The 14,940-nt window shown below is 39.0% G+C and overlaps 1 protein-coding gene and 1 long non-coding RNA gene across 3 annotated transcripts in view; both read left to right on the top strand.

The window, feature by feature from the left end:
* Window positions 1-14,940, top strand: part of MMP24 (matrix metallopeptidase 24) — a 45,749-nt gene that overhangs the window by 8,447 nt on the left and 22,362 nt on the right. For both annotated transcript variants that reach the window (XM_049817558.1, XM_049817559.1), the window contains one exon: window positions 1,711-2,015. In XM_049817558.1, the coding sequence (XP_049673515.1) occupies window positions 1,711-2,015 (305 nt within the window). The remainder of the gene's footprint in view (window positions 1-1,710; window positions 2,016-14,940) is intronic.
* LOC126045926 (uncharacterized) lies at window positions 6,602-14,388 on the top strand. Its single transcript, XR_007508167.1, has 3 exons — window positions 6,602-11,752; window positions 12,100-12,215; window positions 13,879-14,388. It is a non-coding gene; the product is annotated as an uncharacterized LOC126045926 (long non-coding RNA).

Genomic DNA, 14,940 nt, shown 5'->3' with positions numbered 1-14,940 from the left:
TTAGATCATGTGTTGTCTTTAACAAACCATTAAAGCAGAAGGAACATCATTGTCTAAAGGTGTGATGCTTTCTCCCTCTACTGATTTGCAACATTTTAGTGAATATTTATTTTTGCAGAGGTTTTAATTTTGCTTATGTAGTAGAACTCTTGCTTTTGTCCAGACTTAGGCCTGGTGTCAGATGAGTGTTACATAGTGGCCATTATTTCCCAGAGATGTTTTGTTTGACTCATTCAGGCCCTTAACTTTTGAAAGGCAATTGCCAAATGATGCCAATGGAAGTTTCTGGCAATAAGAATGTCACTTCAAAATAAAATTAAACCCCTCTCTAGTTGAAAGTTTAGCTTTTTCTTTTTTTTGGAGGGGGAAAGGAGGTTGCAGAGGAGTAAAAATTAGGAATGTAGACATTGAGGAGTGAGCAAGGCTAAGACAGAAAGAAAGTCTGTGGAGAAGAGGTAGGAATATGAGTGACCAGCATGGAGAAGATGTCAGAATGTGTAGGAGGAGATAGGATAGTGTGAAGGGAAAGAGAATCAGGGGCTGGAGCACTCTGTTGCTTCTGCCAAGAGCTCTGAGAAAGGAGGAGGAGGATTCTTCAAGTAATAGTGAGGGACTGCAGGGACTGGGAAGAGGGACTAGTTCTGGGGACTAGTTCAAAGCTTCCACCAATAATGATTCCTTTAACTCAAATTGTAAAGGGACTCCTTCTGTATGTGAAGATCTGGGAGTCAGATCCTGCTTTTAACCTTTTCTGGACCTTAGGGAAAACTGGTATATAATCATATAAATAAAACTTATTAAGCGTATGCATAACCACAGGAAGCAGGTTGACAGATGGCTTCGCTTCTGCCACTGTCAAGCTAGTATTTGTTTAACTTTCCAATTTTGGTATTTGTAGTGTACCATTCAAGTGACAGATATCTTGTTTTACCACTGAAGGTATTACAGTGCCTTTCATCTGTCAATCATTGCATTAAATTGAGCCAGTTTCGTTAAAAAGAGTGAAAGCTTTTTCCATGACATAGATATTTCATATTCCCCAAGGCAAGTTTAATAGGTCTTGAGTCTATTATATGCACACACAAAAACCACACCATGAACAGCACTAAGCTTAAGTTTGCAATTATGGGAAATGTATGTGCAGTTAAACTCCCCCTCCACCATAAACTCTGTATGATCAGCTGTCGTGGACTGGGTTGTACAAAACTGGCAGGTCCATCGCTCCTTTGAGCTCTGAAGTATTTTAAGTAGTCCTGAGAATGAAGCTGCTCATATAAGTAAGGTTGTACAGTTTACTGAAAGGTGTGTTTGTCAAAAAGAATTTTAGTAGTTGAGGTTTTTTGTACACTGGATTCCATTTTAGCATGATAATTTCAGACAAAATCTGAAGTGATTTGCATTTTTAAACTAAGTTACTTAGCTGTCTACCCCAGGATTTGAAAGGTTGTCAGGTTTTTAGGAAGCAATGCAAGGTCAACCAAAGTATTGGGAAGATTCTTATTAATAAATGTAGACTTCAGATCAGGGCTGTGGTTTTGTTGATAAGTTTATTTGTAACAGCAAAACTTTGCGTGCACAAGGTAGTGTCTGCAAAAAATAAAGACCTTTTGGAAATGGAAACTGTGTTGACGTGGCTATGTATTGGAATTATAATAAGAAGTCTCAAGTGTATTCTGCAAATTTAAACACGCTTCTTTCTCGTTCACACAGTGTACACAACTATACCCCCAAGGTTGGAGAGATTGATACAAGGAGAGCCATTCGTCAGGCATTTGATGTTTGGCAGAGAGTGACACCACTTACCTTTGAAGAGGTCCCTTACCATGAAATTAAAAATGACAGAAAGGAGGCAGATATTATGATATTTTTTGCTTCTGGTTTCCATGGAGACAGTTCTCCTTTTGATGGAGAAGGTGGATTCCTAGCTCATGCTTACTTTCCTGGACCAGGAATAGGAGGCGATACTCACTTCGATTCAGATGAGCCATGGACCCTGGGAAATTCTAATCATGATGGTAAGAGCGTAGGTTGTTTTTCAAAACAAGGATAAGTTGAATGTAGACACATTGACAGGCTTTCAACTAGAAAGTATTTGGTTAGTGGAGCTTTTACCTCCTGTACGATAGTTCAAATGTTTTCTAAAGCATGTATCTTAAATGGGTAAATAATTTTATTAGTAAGTTTGTGACTCTGCATGCCTCTGTGCACGTGTGTCTATGTTGAGGAGTGAACAGAAGTGTGTGTCTGCTGGCTTTTTACATCTCAAGATTTGGACCACGGTTGCTACAGAAACCATAGGTTTGGAAGGGAAAAGGTGAACAAGAGTGTGTTGAAATGTAAACTCTGTATCTCATGGAATACTTAACAAGGGCAATTAGAGTTAGTTGTAATGATAATAGAAAGTTAAGAGTGTGAAGACATTTGAATGTCAAGCTGTTTTGATCCATATTTGTTTTCCCAGTCTGAATATGGTCATAATTCTTCCCATCAGAGGTTGGGACTGGCTGATTTGTTAAGGAAGGCTGATGATTAGGACAACTGTTTTTGTGATATTAAGCAAAGAATTTTTGCATCTTTCTAGCTTTATCTTACTCTCTAATGGTAATGAGCCCTTTCTGATCTATTTTCAAACCTTTGGTTGAGGATATAGTGATGACTTGTAAAAAGTTTAAGTTGGAAAACCAGAATTTTATAGTGGCCTCATAAAATATCACTCCAATTTCCACAGTCTTAGTGATTTGAGAAGGACAGTGTGTCTAAACCTTTAGGGATTCAAAATCATGTTTTGAAACATTTTAGCAGGATTAGAAGTTTACTTGGAATGTAAATGTAGCTTGATTTTTAAACTGTATAAAAAACATAGTGGTACTGTTGTGGCCATGACTAAGAACATATGCAGAGGTGATGTCTTTCATTAGACCAAACAGTATTGTTTGAAAAGGAGAAAAGCTTTCAGGCATGCAAGCCAGCTTCAGGCCTGACCTAAAAGTGACAGCTTCCTTTCAGAATGGAATGCAAATTGAGAAAATCCTCAGAGTTTTGAGTCTGTATCTCTTGGGAACATCTTTGGAAGGAAATGGAGCTGGCAAGTGCAATGTGGGAATGCTAATTTGTAGGAAAGTAGAAATGATATACCTGTCTTCTCAGGGAAAGAGGAGTAATGTTTCCTTGCGTGTTTAAATGACTAGATTAGATGTAGGCAGAGAAAGAAAGAGGTTATAGCCTGTGGGATGTGGAGGGTGGAGAGTATGGGAGGTTATGGTGTGGCAGAGAAGCACAGTCTTGCTATCTCGAAATGTTAGGAATTTTTATTCCTAGGTTTGTGGCTGGAGGGCAGTTTATAGGTTTCCCTTGAGGATCAGGATTGACAATCAGAGACTGAGTGATTACCTTGAGTAGGAGCTGCTTTCGCAGCAGTTAGATGTGTTTGTGCTTTTTCACTGGTCTGTGTGAGTTCAGTCTGGTCTTAGTAGTAGCTATTTGATCTCAACTATGGGCTGTGAGGGTGGCTTACGTGCTGCTTCCCAGCTAAGCCCATGTATGAGACCTGGGAGTGTTGGTGTCTAGGATAGAAGGTCCTTAGGGGAAGGTGGAAAGAAAGGTTTTGACAAGTTGTACTTGTTCTTTTCTTTTTTCTTTTTCCACAAAAAAAGCTTCCTTCTGATGATAAGTTTAGCAATGTTGGGAGACAGCATAAAGACTGGCAGGGATGGCTCTGAGGAAAAATTTCTGCTGGGTATGATGTTCTAACATAGATTATCACTTTTTTTGAGTTTTTTTTATGTGTAGTTTTTAGGATGGTGTTTGAGAGCAATGTATACAATGAGTAGAGGGTCTCTGTTTTTATAAAAGCTGTTTCTTATGCAGTATCCATGTGGCTCTTTCAAAAACATGATGTATTTCTCTGGTGTGTTAAGTCACTGTCATGAGTAGTGTCCTCAAAGTGCATGTAATTGGTATTTGAGGGGCTAGTGTGCACGTGAAAATTAATAGAGGAGTTGAGATTACCATTCTGGAGGATAAATGTCATTTGTGTGTTTTATTTTCAAATAACCATGCCACCCAGTCTATGTGGCACGGTTATTTGAAAACTCTCTTAAAGTCACCAGTGAGGATGTTGAGAATGGTGGGGTCATATCTGTCCCTTCCACCTGGGGGAAGCACTGATGATAGAAAAGGAATTTCATGTGTTGAGGAGGACAGGGGTAAGCCTGTAGTCAGAACATTATAGATGTGAGTGTTAAATGTGAGCAATTTGGTTTTGCCTGTGTTCTTAGCCTTGGTATGCAAATGTGAAAATGTCCTGTCTCCTCACTGGAAGATCCAGGCCTTTTTAGGAGGGTTTTTCCTTCTGTTTCACTATTTCTTGTCATTGGACCTCTCACTAGGTCCAGATTCTCACCTCTAATATGTTTTACTTGAAATGCTGTTAGCAGGTCTTAAAGAGTTTCTTCTTGGTCAGAGGTTTCCTGCACTGTGATCAGTTTACTGATATATATTTTGGGGCAATGGGGTTGTTCAGTCTGGAACTGAAGAAGTCTCTCAGTGAAAGAATAAAAATACCCAACCAATAGATCAGTAGCAAAGCTCTCATTCATTCAGATGCAAAAAAAGGAACTGTTTTGGCCATTCAGTATCCATTCAATGATAATAGAAGTTTTAAAATAACCATGAAGTAACAATAGTATCTTTATATCAATATGCAAAATATCACTATGTAAAACATTCCATTGCTGACAAGAATGTGTGTTAGTTGAAGGGAAAATTTGAACAATCCATCTCAAAGCTCACTTTGCCTTGCAGCAATTGTAATGGTAAATCTTTGGTCAATAGAGCAGGATGCTGAAACTGGCACTGTAAGGTCTCAGAATATTTGACTGATCTATTTAGTCCATATACTTTTGTTACAAACGATCTGAAGCTTTGCTTTTGTTGGTCTACATTTGTCTTACTGTGTTGTGGCACCTGAAGAGTTTCAGTAAGTCCATGTTTGGATGCACTGTTCACTGGCAGTACAAATTATATGGATAAAAGTGAGACATTTCACATGAAGTCTCATCCAGTCAGAAAAAATGAAGAATGATTTGAACAGAACTTTCTATGAAAACAGCCATCTCTGTTTTGTACATAGAGAACATGATATATCCTGTTAATGAGAGCTTCTATTTTGTAAAGATACCTTGTGGTAATCCACTACGGTTCATTAGTAATTTTATCACACCAGCTAGCGGATAGTTAGTTGAGATTTATATACTCGATATCATTTTGCATGATCATTATTATACTGATTTTGCCCCTTGTGAGCAGCATGACCATTACCATGTAGCTTAAAATTATTGGTATAATGATAATAGCTGTGATGCTGTTGGTTATGTTTCTGAGACCGTGGTAACTGGGGCACGTGCACCAACGCTTCTGTTATTTTCTGCTGTGAAGAGTGATGCTGCATAGGCTTTCAAAGTGAATGCAAAGTTTCCTTCCCCCTGGATATTAGTTACAGTTCTGCTCATGCATACCTTTAGCTGAGTAATACTGTATTTTCAATTAATCATTGCTGATCTATCATCTTAATTGAACTGCCTTCTCTGACATTCCCATAAGCAAGCTGTGGGAGATGAATTTCGATAATATTGTGATAAGGATGTGCAAAATCAGGTAGGAAGTTGAACTCCTGGAGCAGTCCTTATTAACTGGGATAATGGGATACAGAATTAATTTGTTAAGTTTTCAGATGAGAATGTCAATGGGAGCAGCTAAAAGCATGAAGCAGAATATTGGAATTTGGAAGGATCAAGGCAAATCAGAGAGGTGATATGGCAAACAGGATGCAACTGAAAAAGAGGATGAGTGTGGTTTTACATTTAGAGATGAATTATCTATACAACCACACAATGAGGAGCAACTGGTGTGGTCACAGTTGCGGGGACTTACTCATGTTTTTCCTGGAAGGTGCTCCTCAATAGAAATGAAAGCAGCTCAGCCTTTAGCTCATCCCAGACTTGTAGCAGCAAGGGCTCTGGCTTATTAGACTTTGATGTATGGACATTTGAAGGCAATTGAAGCTGCTTTATGAGTCATTGTCTTTTAGCAGTACATTGTGTGTAGCTGCTCACAGGCCAAGTGGCCTCCCTTGGCTGCTTAGATGCAGCATTTGGTCACTGAGTTACATGTCAATGCAGGCAGTCTCAGTATCCCAATTGCTTGCACTACTAGAAGGGACACCAAAGGTGACTTTGCTCTACTTTCTCCAAGTCTTGGGCTTTTTTTGACTTGAAATGTGCTGTAGAAACAGCCAAGCAAGCTTTAAACTGCCCATCTCAAGACTCACAGCTGCTGACATAACGTTGCTCACTGTAGGCAGCAAAGCCTGTACCTGAAAGAGGGTAAGCAGACTTGGCCATGCTGGAATCTCTCTCCCTTGGCTGCCTCAGTATCTTACCTAACTTGGCTCAAGCATAGAGGTGCTGCATGAAATCCATTATTAACTGGCCAAATCAAGTATTTCCTAGCCTTTATATGAAAATAATTACGTATATATGTGTCTCCAACAACAGGTTGAAAAGGAATCCTCAGTGGCTGAAAGTAAGTTCTGTCAGTTTAAAAATCCACATTATACATGACTGGTCTTATACCCCTCTGACAACTCAAACATTTGTTTAATCCAGATTAATTACAGGAAGTAAATATTAATCTCCAGTTTAACATTGCAGATATTTTCAACAGTAATCCCAGGCAAATCTTCTTCATGGTCTTAAAAACCACCAAACTACCATTGCTGTTACATATGTTGTTAACACCATACCACTAAATATGTGGTGCCTGCTAACCCACTGCAGATATTAGCTTTGTAGCTATATAGATATAGCTATTTGTGATATTCCTCTGTTGGTAGTGACAACTGTCACCATCACTGCAAACAGCAGTGCCTGTGTCTTACTAGTGCTGGTACTAATGGCGTCCACCTCCACAGTAACTACCCATGGCTGTAGCAAGCACTGCTGTTGCTGCAGGGTGGGTAACTAGAACTGCCACTGCTGGGGCTAGCCCATCTACAACGGTGATACCTGCTGTCAGTCTTCCTGTGCAATCCAGATTTCATTCCAAAGTTTGTGTGTACCAGACACCATGCTGGTCAGGAAATGCACTGAAGGAGTAGCTGAAGGCTTAAAGTGGAGCAGGATTGGTTTAGGGAAGACACTTAGAGAACCTTTTTAATGCTAAAGCAAGGTAAGTACTGAGGTATCCATGCCTGCCAGGGACCACCAGAATTTTTTTCTTTCCGTATGCCCAGAGTTAAGCTCTAAGACCCTGCTTATCATTTGCTCATTGTGTGGCATTTTAAGTGGGAGTGTGCCCAAGGTCAGCCACTTCAGCTTCTTCAGGAAACAACCCCAGCTGACAAGTTATTCCTGTAGTGACTGTAGTGTAACTCAACTTCACGTCAAGTTTTATCATTTTGCAGTTCACAGGATCCATCTTTCAGTATCCTCTCTTCCAGGTACTCTCCCACACTGTACAGCTTCACACTTGTATCAAGTTCTCTTTGTAAATGTAGGATTACCACTGTGACTGCTCTTTAGATATTGGCAAGAAATGCTGAGCTTTGCTAACAGGAAGTAAACAAATATTGTAATCATTACAATAGACATGTCCCCATAGATCTGGTGGGTTACTCCAGTGGCTTCTTTGGAAAGCTTCTGAAGAAAGCCAACCAAGAAGAGTGCCAGTGTTTACAAGACACTACCAGAACTGGTACAGGAGATGAGACCTCATGGGTTGCTTTCGGTGCCAAATCAGTGCAAGACCTTCTGCAGGAGTTCTGGAGGAAAAGGGCCTGAACCACCTTCTGGAAAGGCTTCTGTTAGCCACAGAGGAGAGGAACTGGACAGATTTTTCTCTGTGATTCCACCACAAGGACTAGCATTGTTTCAGTGGGCATCTACCTGGACAATAGAGCAAGCACTCCTGAAGCCACCATCTGGACATTGCATATGTTCAGGAACCTGAGCTGGTTTTTCAGAACAGCCGAATACTAAGTTGACTAATGTGAATGTTTAGCAAGGTCCTCAAGGAGAAAGTTTTGATTAGAGTGGTTAATTTTGGAGGAGAGTCTTACTGATAGCCAGTGAGCATGACAACCTGTTGTACCCGTTGGTGGGGGGCATGCATAGCTTTGAGCTGACATTTAATCTGCCAGTCAGCATGTTCAAAGTGGTGTCTTCCCTGGAGATTTACTGTTTTCTATCCTGGCAGTATTAATATCACAAACCTTCTTGATTCTTATGACATTTGTATCCCTGTTCCTAAAAATGGGATCCTCTCTCTCACCTCTACATTTATAGTAGAATTCAGTTACACAAACATAGGCATTTAGCCAAGCTTTGAGAGAGCCACTCTTCTGTCACACCTTGGGTTGTTCTTGTTAAGATATCAGGTGGGCCAAATTAGTTTGAACTTGAACCTGAATGTCCTGGTACTCTTTTTCTTTCTGCTATGAGTACATAATTCTTAAAATTGCCCAGGCACCTACAGATTTTCTGCCACAGCAGTGCCTCTGCTTGAGTCTGTCCCATTTAGATCACTGACGCTTGCATTTATCTATTTAGTCCATCGTGGGTGTCTTACAGAGGATGTCCCATGCTTCTGATACTTGTTGCCCTTACTGTCACATCTGAGTACTTGAATCTGCTCACTTGTCTTCAATACTCTAGAAGCCATTAGAGATAAAACATGGAAGGTTTTTTCTCTAAAAATGCAGTTACTGAGCAATGTTGTCATAATGTATGTATCTAGCTAGAAAAGGTTGTTCTTCTACAGGCTGTCTCAAGGAATAGGTGTATGGCTTTCCCTGTTCAGATTCCTGGATCTTGAAGGGATGAGTGTCTTTCAAAGCCCTAAATAATTTGACCTTGAATGAGAAACAGAATTCAAGTACCATGATTTTCATTCTCAGCTTCTGGAACTTAGTTTGCAGATTAGTGCTCTAGATTTCCAGTTAGATGCTTTAGGTTTCCACTCAGTTTAACTCCTACACAAGGGATTATGCACATGCTTCCTCCCATCACTGTCATGTTTTTCCCAGCACCTCTTTCTCTTTTCTTCCCCTTTGAACCAGGGGAATGTTGAAGTGGCTACAGTGTGAACCAGATAAGGGAACGCATGTAGCCAAATGTTGTTTATCTTTCTATTCCTTTCTCCTGATCTGGTTTACCTTAGAGCTGTCCCAGCTTTTGGGCCCAAATGAAAAAGTAAGTAGAAATGGGTGTCTGGGGCAGGTAAACGGGCTTCTGGCCTTTCAGCTGCAAGATGCATGTCTTGGATCATAAAACTACAGCAGAACTATTGCATGTCTGCATTCTGGGCAGAGTTTCATTTCTTCAAACCTGTCTGTTGGTCTCTGCCTGCTGTTCTCTTTGCATTTTTTTCTTCCTGCTCTTTGTCACTATTTTCATCCAGAAAGCTTTTCTTGTTCCTTAGCTGGATCTTTTTGCAAAGGCAGCTTCACTTTTGTTGGTAGTGCATGGTTGAAACCAGTGATGTTTTGAGTTTAACAAGAATGGAGTGTGGTGTTTGGGGCCCCAGTACACAAAAGGTGTCAGCAAACTGGGAAGATTCCAGTGCAGGAGCACTGAGGTGATAAGGGACTGGAGCAAAAAGAAACCAGGGGAACTGGGCTTGTTAGGCCTAGTGAGGAGGAGGAGGATGGAGTGGGGAGGAAGCATCTAACAGCAGTCTTCTGAGGAGATATTATAGAGAGGACAGAGCTACACTCTTCTTGGAGGTGAACAGAGAAAGGAACAAAAGGCAATGGGCACAAGCTGCAACAAGGAACACCCCATCTGGGCATGAGGAAAAAAATTCTTCACTAACAGAGTGGTACAACTCTGAGGCTGCACCTGGAGAGGTTGTGGAGACTCCATCCTTTGAGACTTTCAAAACTTGGCTGGATGATGCCCTGAGCAACCTGATGTAGTTTTGAGATTAGCCCTGCTTGAAGCAGAAAGTTAAACTTGATGACCTCCAGACATGCCTTTCAATGTAAGTTTTTCCATAATTCTTTAGCATTGCTTAACAGACAGAATTTTAGTTCCTAGGACTTAAGAGCAAATTGCAGTTACTTCTCACAGCAACTCTGAGCTGTAACAAGGTATTCAGCTCATAAAATTCTCTTTTCTATAACCAAATTCCCTTCTAAAAACAGGAATCTTTTAATATTGAGATTCCTCATGAGGGAGGATGGGTGATGCTCTTAGGTGCATAAAAAGGTAGCTGGCAATATTTTCTGTGAGATGTTTGATGCTTTTGGAGTACCACCTCTTATTGTTACTTTTTTTTTTAATGCTAGAATGTACAAGGTTCCTGTAAGCATTCACTAGATTAATCATATAAACATTGGATGGATGTTAGTATACGTTATATAACATATCCCCTAGCATTAAGCAGTATGTGTAAGTAGGTTTGGCTTTTTTTTTAACCTGGCTGGGTAGTTCTTTATTATCAAAGATTTCCAAGTATTTCCAATCACTTTGGAAACATTGCCAACTAAACACTCTTTATCCTATTTGATTTGTTTGATTACAGTCGTGTTATCTTAGGTAGAGGGAGGGGACTAAGAGGAATGAAGAGTATCTAGTTGTTGCTTTTTTTTTTTTTTTTTTCTTCTATATTTGTACTGGTATCCACTTTTCTAGGTTGACTGGCTACTATCTACTTGCAACCCACTTGCCTCACTTGTGCAGTTACAGTGCATGCTTGCTGAAAAAGAAAATGCAGCTTCCCTTAACACCCAGCATATTGCCAGAACTTGGTAGTCTTTTCTCCTTTTATTAATTCCTGTTTCCTCTGTGTTTTGCCTTGCTTTCTGTCTAATTTCTTTCTTATTTTACCACTTTTTTCATGTTCATTTTCTGTGGAAATGCTGAGGCCAGTAAAAGCGATCTACAAAGTATCAATATAATGAGCAACTTGACAGAGGGTGCGTGTGCTCACAACACAGTACACATGTAATCTTTGTGCTATCTGGCTGTTAAATACTTTTTTAATTTTCTTTCTCTGATTTCTTAGGTACAGAACATCTCCACATCTAAAGAGTTTTGTTCTAACAAATGGCATTTTGAATCCATCATTATTTTTCAGGCTTCTGACACTGTTGTTGAAAATGAGCATCAGTATTTTTCAGAGTGAAAATCAGAGCTGCTTTGAAGTTAATCATGTGTCCTTTAACACAGGAGACCTGCTATCTGAAAGACTTTCATATAGATGTTGGAAGTCAAGTGGGGCATAAATTGTATTAAAATTTCAGTTTATTCTATCAGGCCTTTTTATGATACTTTACTCCACCAGATCATGCTGTTGGTCAGTACTTCTGTTCACTGAAAACCAGTTCAGTGTTTAGTCTCTAGAACATACCTACTTAACATTGGTTTCATCCTGTAACTGCTTAGAGAGACTTGTTCCTGTAAACCAGTTCTCTAAAATCATATGCTAATGTTGAACAAAATTTGAGCAAGTATATAGACACATGGTCTCAAGACAGCCAGCCACAGTAAAAAGAAATCATATCAGGCAGCTTAAATTAGCAACAGTTTGAGACTGCGTTCCTGTCATGTCAATCCAAACATAGAAAGCCATAAATAGAGAACTTGCAAATTAATTTTTTTTTACAAAGTAAAATGAAGAGAGAAAGTCCACCAGCACACATGGATGACTTCTGTCTTCAGGTTCTTCTTCTTCACTACTGGACAGCATCTCTGTAAGTAGTGCTTTCTTTTGTTGTATATGCTGTCATTATATAAACATAGAAGTGACCTTACAGTAGTGCTGTGCTAGTGCAGTCTGGATTTTAAAGCTTTGTAGTATTGACAGTGCTAGTTATTGATTACAGCTGAAATTCATTAATAAGAATCACTTGCAAATTCTACTTTCAAAACAATGTACTTGTAAATACACGTGAAGTTCACAGTGTTCTATAAAGAAAATTATCATCCATTTTTTTTGTCAGTAATTGTTTAATACAGAGTATGAATACAGTTATGTAGGTACTTGGAATCTTATTGATTTCTGTATAATCAAAGTTAAATATTTTACTTCTTTCCACAGAGAATGACATACTCTGAGATTCGTAGGAAGGAGCCAGTAAGGATCACAATTATGTGTAATTAATTTAAAAAGGAAGGAAAAAACAACTGTAAAAAAGGCAGGTCATGAGTATCAAGGTGAGCCAAAAAGTCTCTTTTTGCCATCTTCTTTTGTAAAGCAGAAACAGATGATGTGAAGTGAGCCAAAATGCAGCAATATCTCTAATAAACTTGCTGCATTCCACTTGCTGAAGGGGAGAGGAGTAAAATAACAGGAAGAGAAAAAATGAAAAATAGATGAATTCTTGGAAAGAGTTTGCTGGTCATTGCAATCAGAGGTGGATTGCAGCATCAGCAGTGAAACAACACCCAATACTCCAGATTTTGACATCACAACCAAGCAGCAAACTTGGGAGTTTTTTAAACTAGTTGTTTTTTTTTTTTTTCCCCCTCCTCTTTCTGAAGGAAGATTTGAAGACATTTTATCTAGTATTGCCTTCTCTACTCAAATCCACCAAGACTACCACTTTGAGGGGGAGAATGTCTCTTACATCCCAGTTTTCTTACTTCTCAGTCCTCCTCAGTCTTTACAGCCCCATCAGAAACCTTCTGTGTCAGGAGAGGACAAAGACAGTAAGTCTCCTGTCCTAGGTAGAAAACACCCTCTTTGTGGCAAAGAGCTACTCTCATAGCTTCCAGAACAGCACTTTCTCTGTAGTCAGAACCAGGAGTTGAATATAATTTCAAACTGACTGGTAAAAAAGAATCCCAAATAGTGCAAACTGGTTTGTATCCACACTGCCTATACCAGGACATGTTTAGCTGTTTTGAATATACTGGGCCAGCTTTCTAACTGTTTTAAAATCCTTGGGTTTTTTGTTCGTTTGTTTGTTTGTAGTTATGTTCCGGTTGTTCCACAGCTGGGTCAAGTACTAAATTCTGTCTGTAGAGCATGCTGTATTTAAATACTTTAAAAAAAAAAAAACAAAAACAAACAAAAAACACCAGCATAGCTTCTTTTCAAGACTGATGGAATGAAAGTCATATCTACATTTTCTATGGTTTTATGAGTATTTTTCTTTTCTTTACCATCTGTTCTACCAAATTAGGGAATGATATGCTAATATAGGCAAATATGAGTTTTCATTTTGGGATTGGTAATTCTTTTGTATTGAATTGCTTATTGAATTGCAACCTACACTTGAGAAAGACATGGGAAATTTTTTCACCAGAACACTAATAAAAGAGCAGCCTGAATGTCAGGCTGCTGAGCCAGCTGAAGCAGTCACAACTTCCCCCTCTCTCTGGTTGCCCACTGTTGCCTCCACATCACTCGCTCAGTTTTGGTCTCTCAATTCCAGAAAAATATTTTATTTTTCCTCTGAATTTCTACAGGAGATTGTCCTCATAGTGCCATCTGTGCTATGTCAGGTAAAGCACAGCTTGCAACATTAATCAGGTTTGTAACACAAGTGACAGACGTAGTTTGCACGCTGCCTTTCAGGGACAATAAGGCAAACTACCTATCTTTCATGATGATTGGTAACATAATGTGGTTCTTTGTCCTTCTGCAGTCACTTGATCTCATGGCGATCAGTTTGTTAATATGGCTGTAGTACGATTTCTGTTAAGACTGCATATCACTCATTCTTTCTCCAGTGAAGCTGTTTAAAGACACTCTTGAGAGTTTTCATGAAGTCCTTAACATGCATCATATTCATTGCTACATTTACAACAGTAATAGTTTATGAAGAAAATGAAACCTATATTTCTTTTTAACATGTATTTTCTTCCTTTCTAGATAGAAAAGCTGCCTTCCACATCTCATTTGGTGCAAATAAATGGAAGAGCAGTATCGCCACTTCTTTGGGGTTTTCAGAAGATTGCAAAGCTTTTCTTGAGCAGAGCATGTTGTGGAGGTGAATGGAGGAGTACAGACAAATCACATGTTCTTCTGTTTGATGGTTCAGACCTACCAGGTCTGAAGATGCAAGAACCAAGGCATAGCTTAGAGTAGCCCTAAAGCTTCTTTAAGTTGTGCTTGGAAAACAATTGTCTCTACATGGCTATTGGAGCGGAATGGATAATTTTAGTGTATTTAAAGTATGTTTAGTTCACAGTCTTTTCTGTAATTAGCCTAGGCATGCTATTGTCACAACAAATTATCTGACTTCTTCGGTATCATTCTTACTTTAATAAAATTTCAAAACGTAACCTTCATATGTCTTTTTAATGATGTCCGAGTAAACTGCAATATGTAGATGTATTAGCATGGTACAGTTCATAAAGTATAAAACTAATATGACAAAGATCAGAGATTCACAGTTGCTTTTCTGTTATTAATCAGATATGCAATATTATTTGTACTTCTGTTGTCTTAGAAGCTCTGTCCTGGATTTACACTCCACTGGGCTAGCCACTTGTCAGAGTCTACCTACACTCATTACAGCTATATATACAGCTGTCATGATCAGGGATGAATACTGATAGTAATATCACAACATTGCCATAATAGTATCCCTGTGACCTCTTACTGTAAACTGATGGGCATTTAAATGAGTGTTTTTGTTGACCTACAGCAATTGGATACCCTATTATGCAATGAGTTAACTTAGCCAAATAAAGAAAAAGGTTTGATACGGATTTTCATAATTAAAGTGACACTGTACCAGAAGGCATGTGCTAGCAATTTCGCAAAGAAGAACCTTTCTCAAGATGTCTGTTACCTGATTTAACAGCCATTTTTCCAGCTGAAGTTGAAAATCAAAGTATGAGTGATGATATGACTAGAAGGAAGATCATACATAAATCAGTTTATCTGTGACTACAGTGTTCTCTGTGTTGTTGCAATAAAACCTTGTGT

Source organism: Accipiter gentilis, chromosome 14 (assembly GCF_929443795.1).
Source record: "Accipiter gentilis chromosome 14, bAccGen1.1, whole genome shotgun sequence".
NCBI classification, from domain to species: Eukaryota; Metazoa; Chordata; class Aves; order Accipitriformes; family Accipitridae; genus Astur; species Astur gentilis.
Note: the sequence above shows the minus strand (reverse complement) of the source record. Positions and strands in the feature narration are given on the sequence as shown.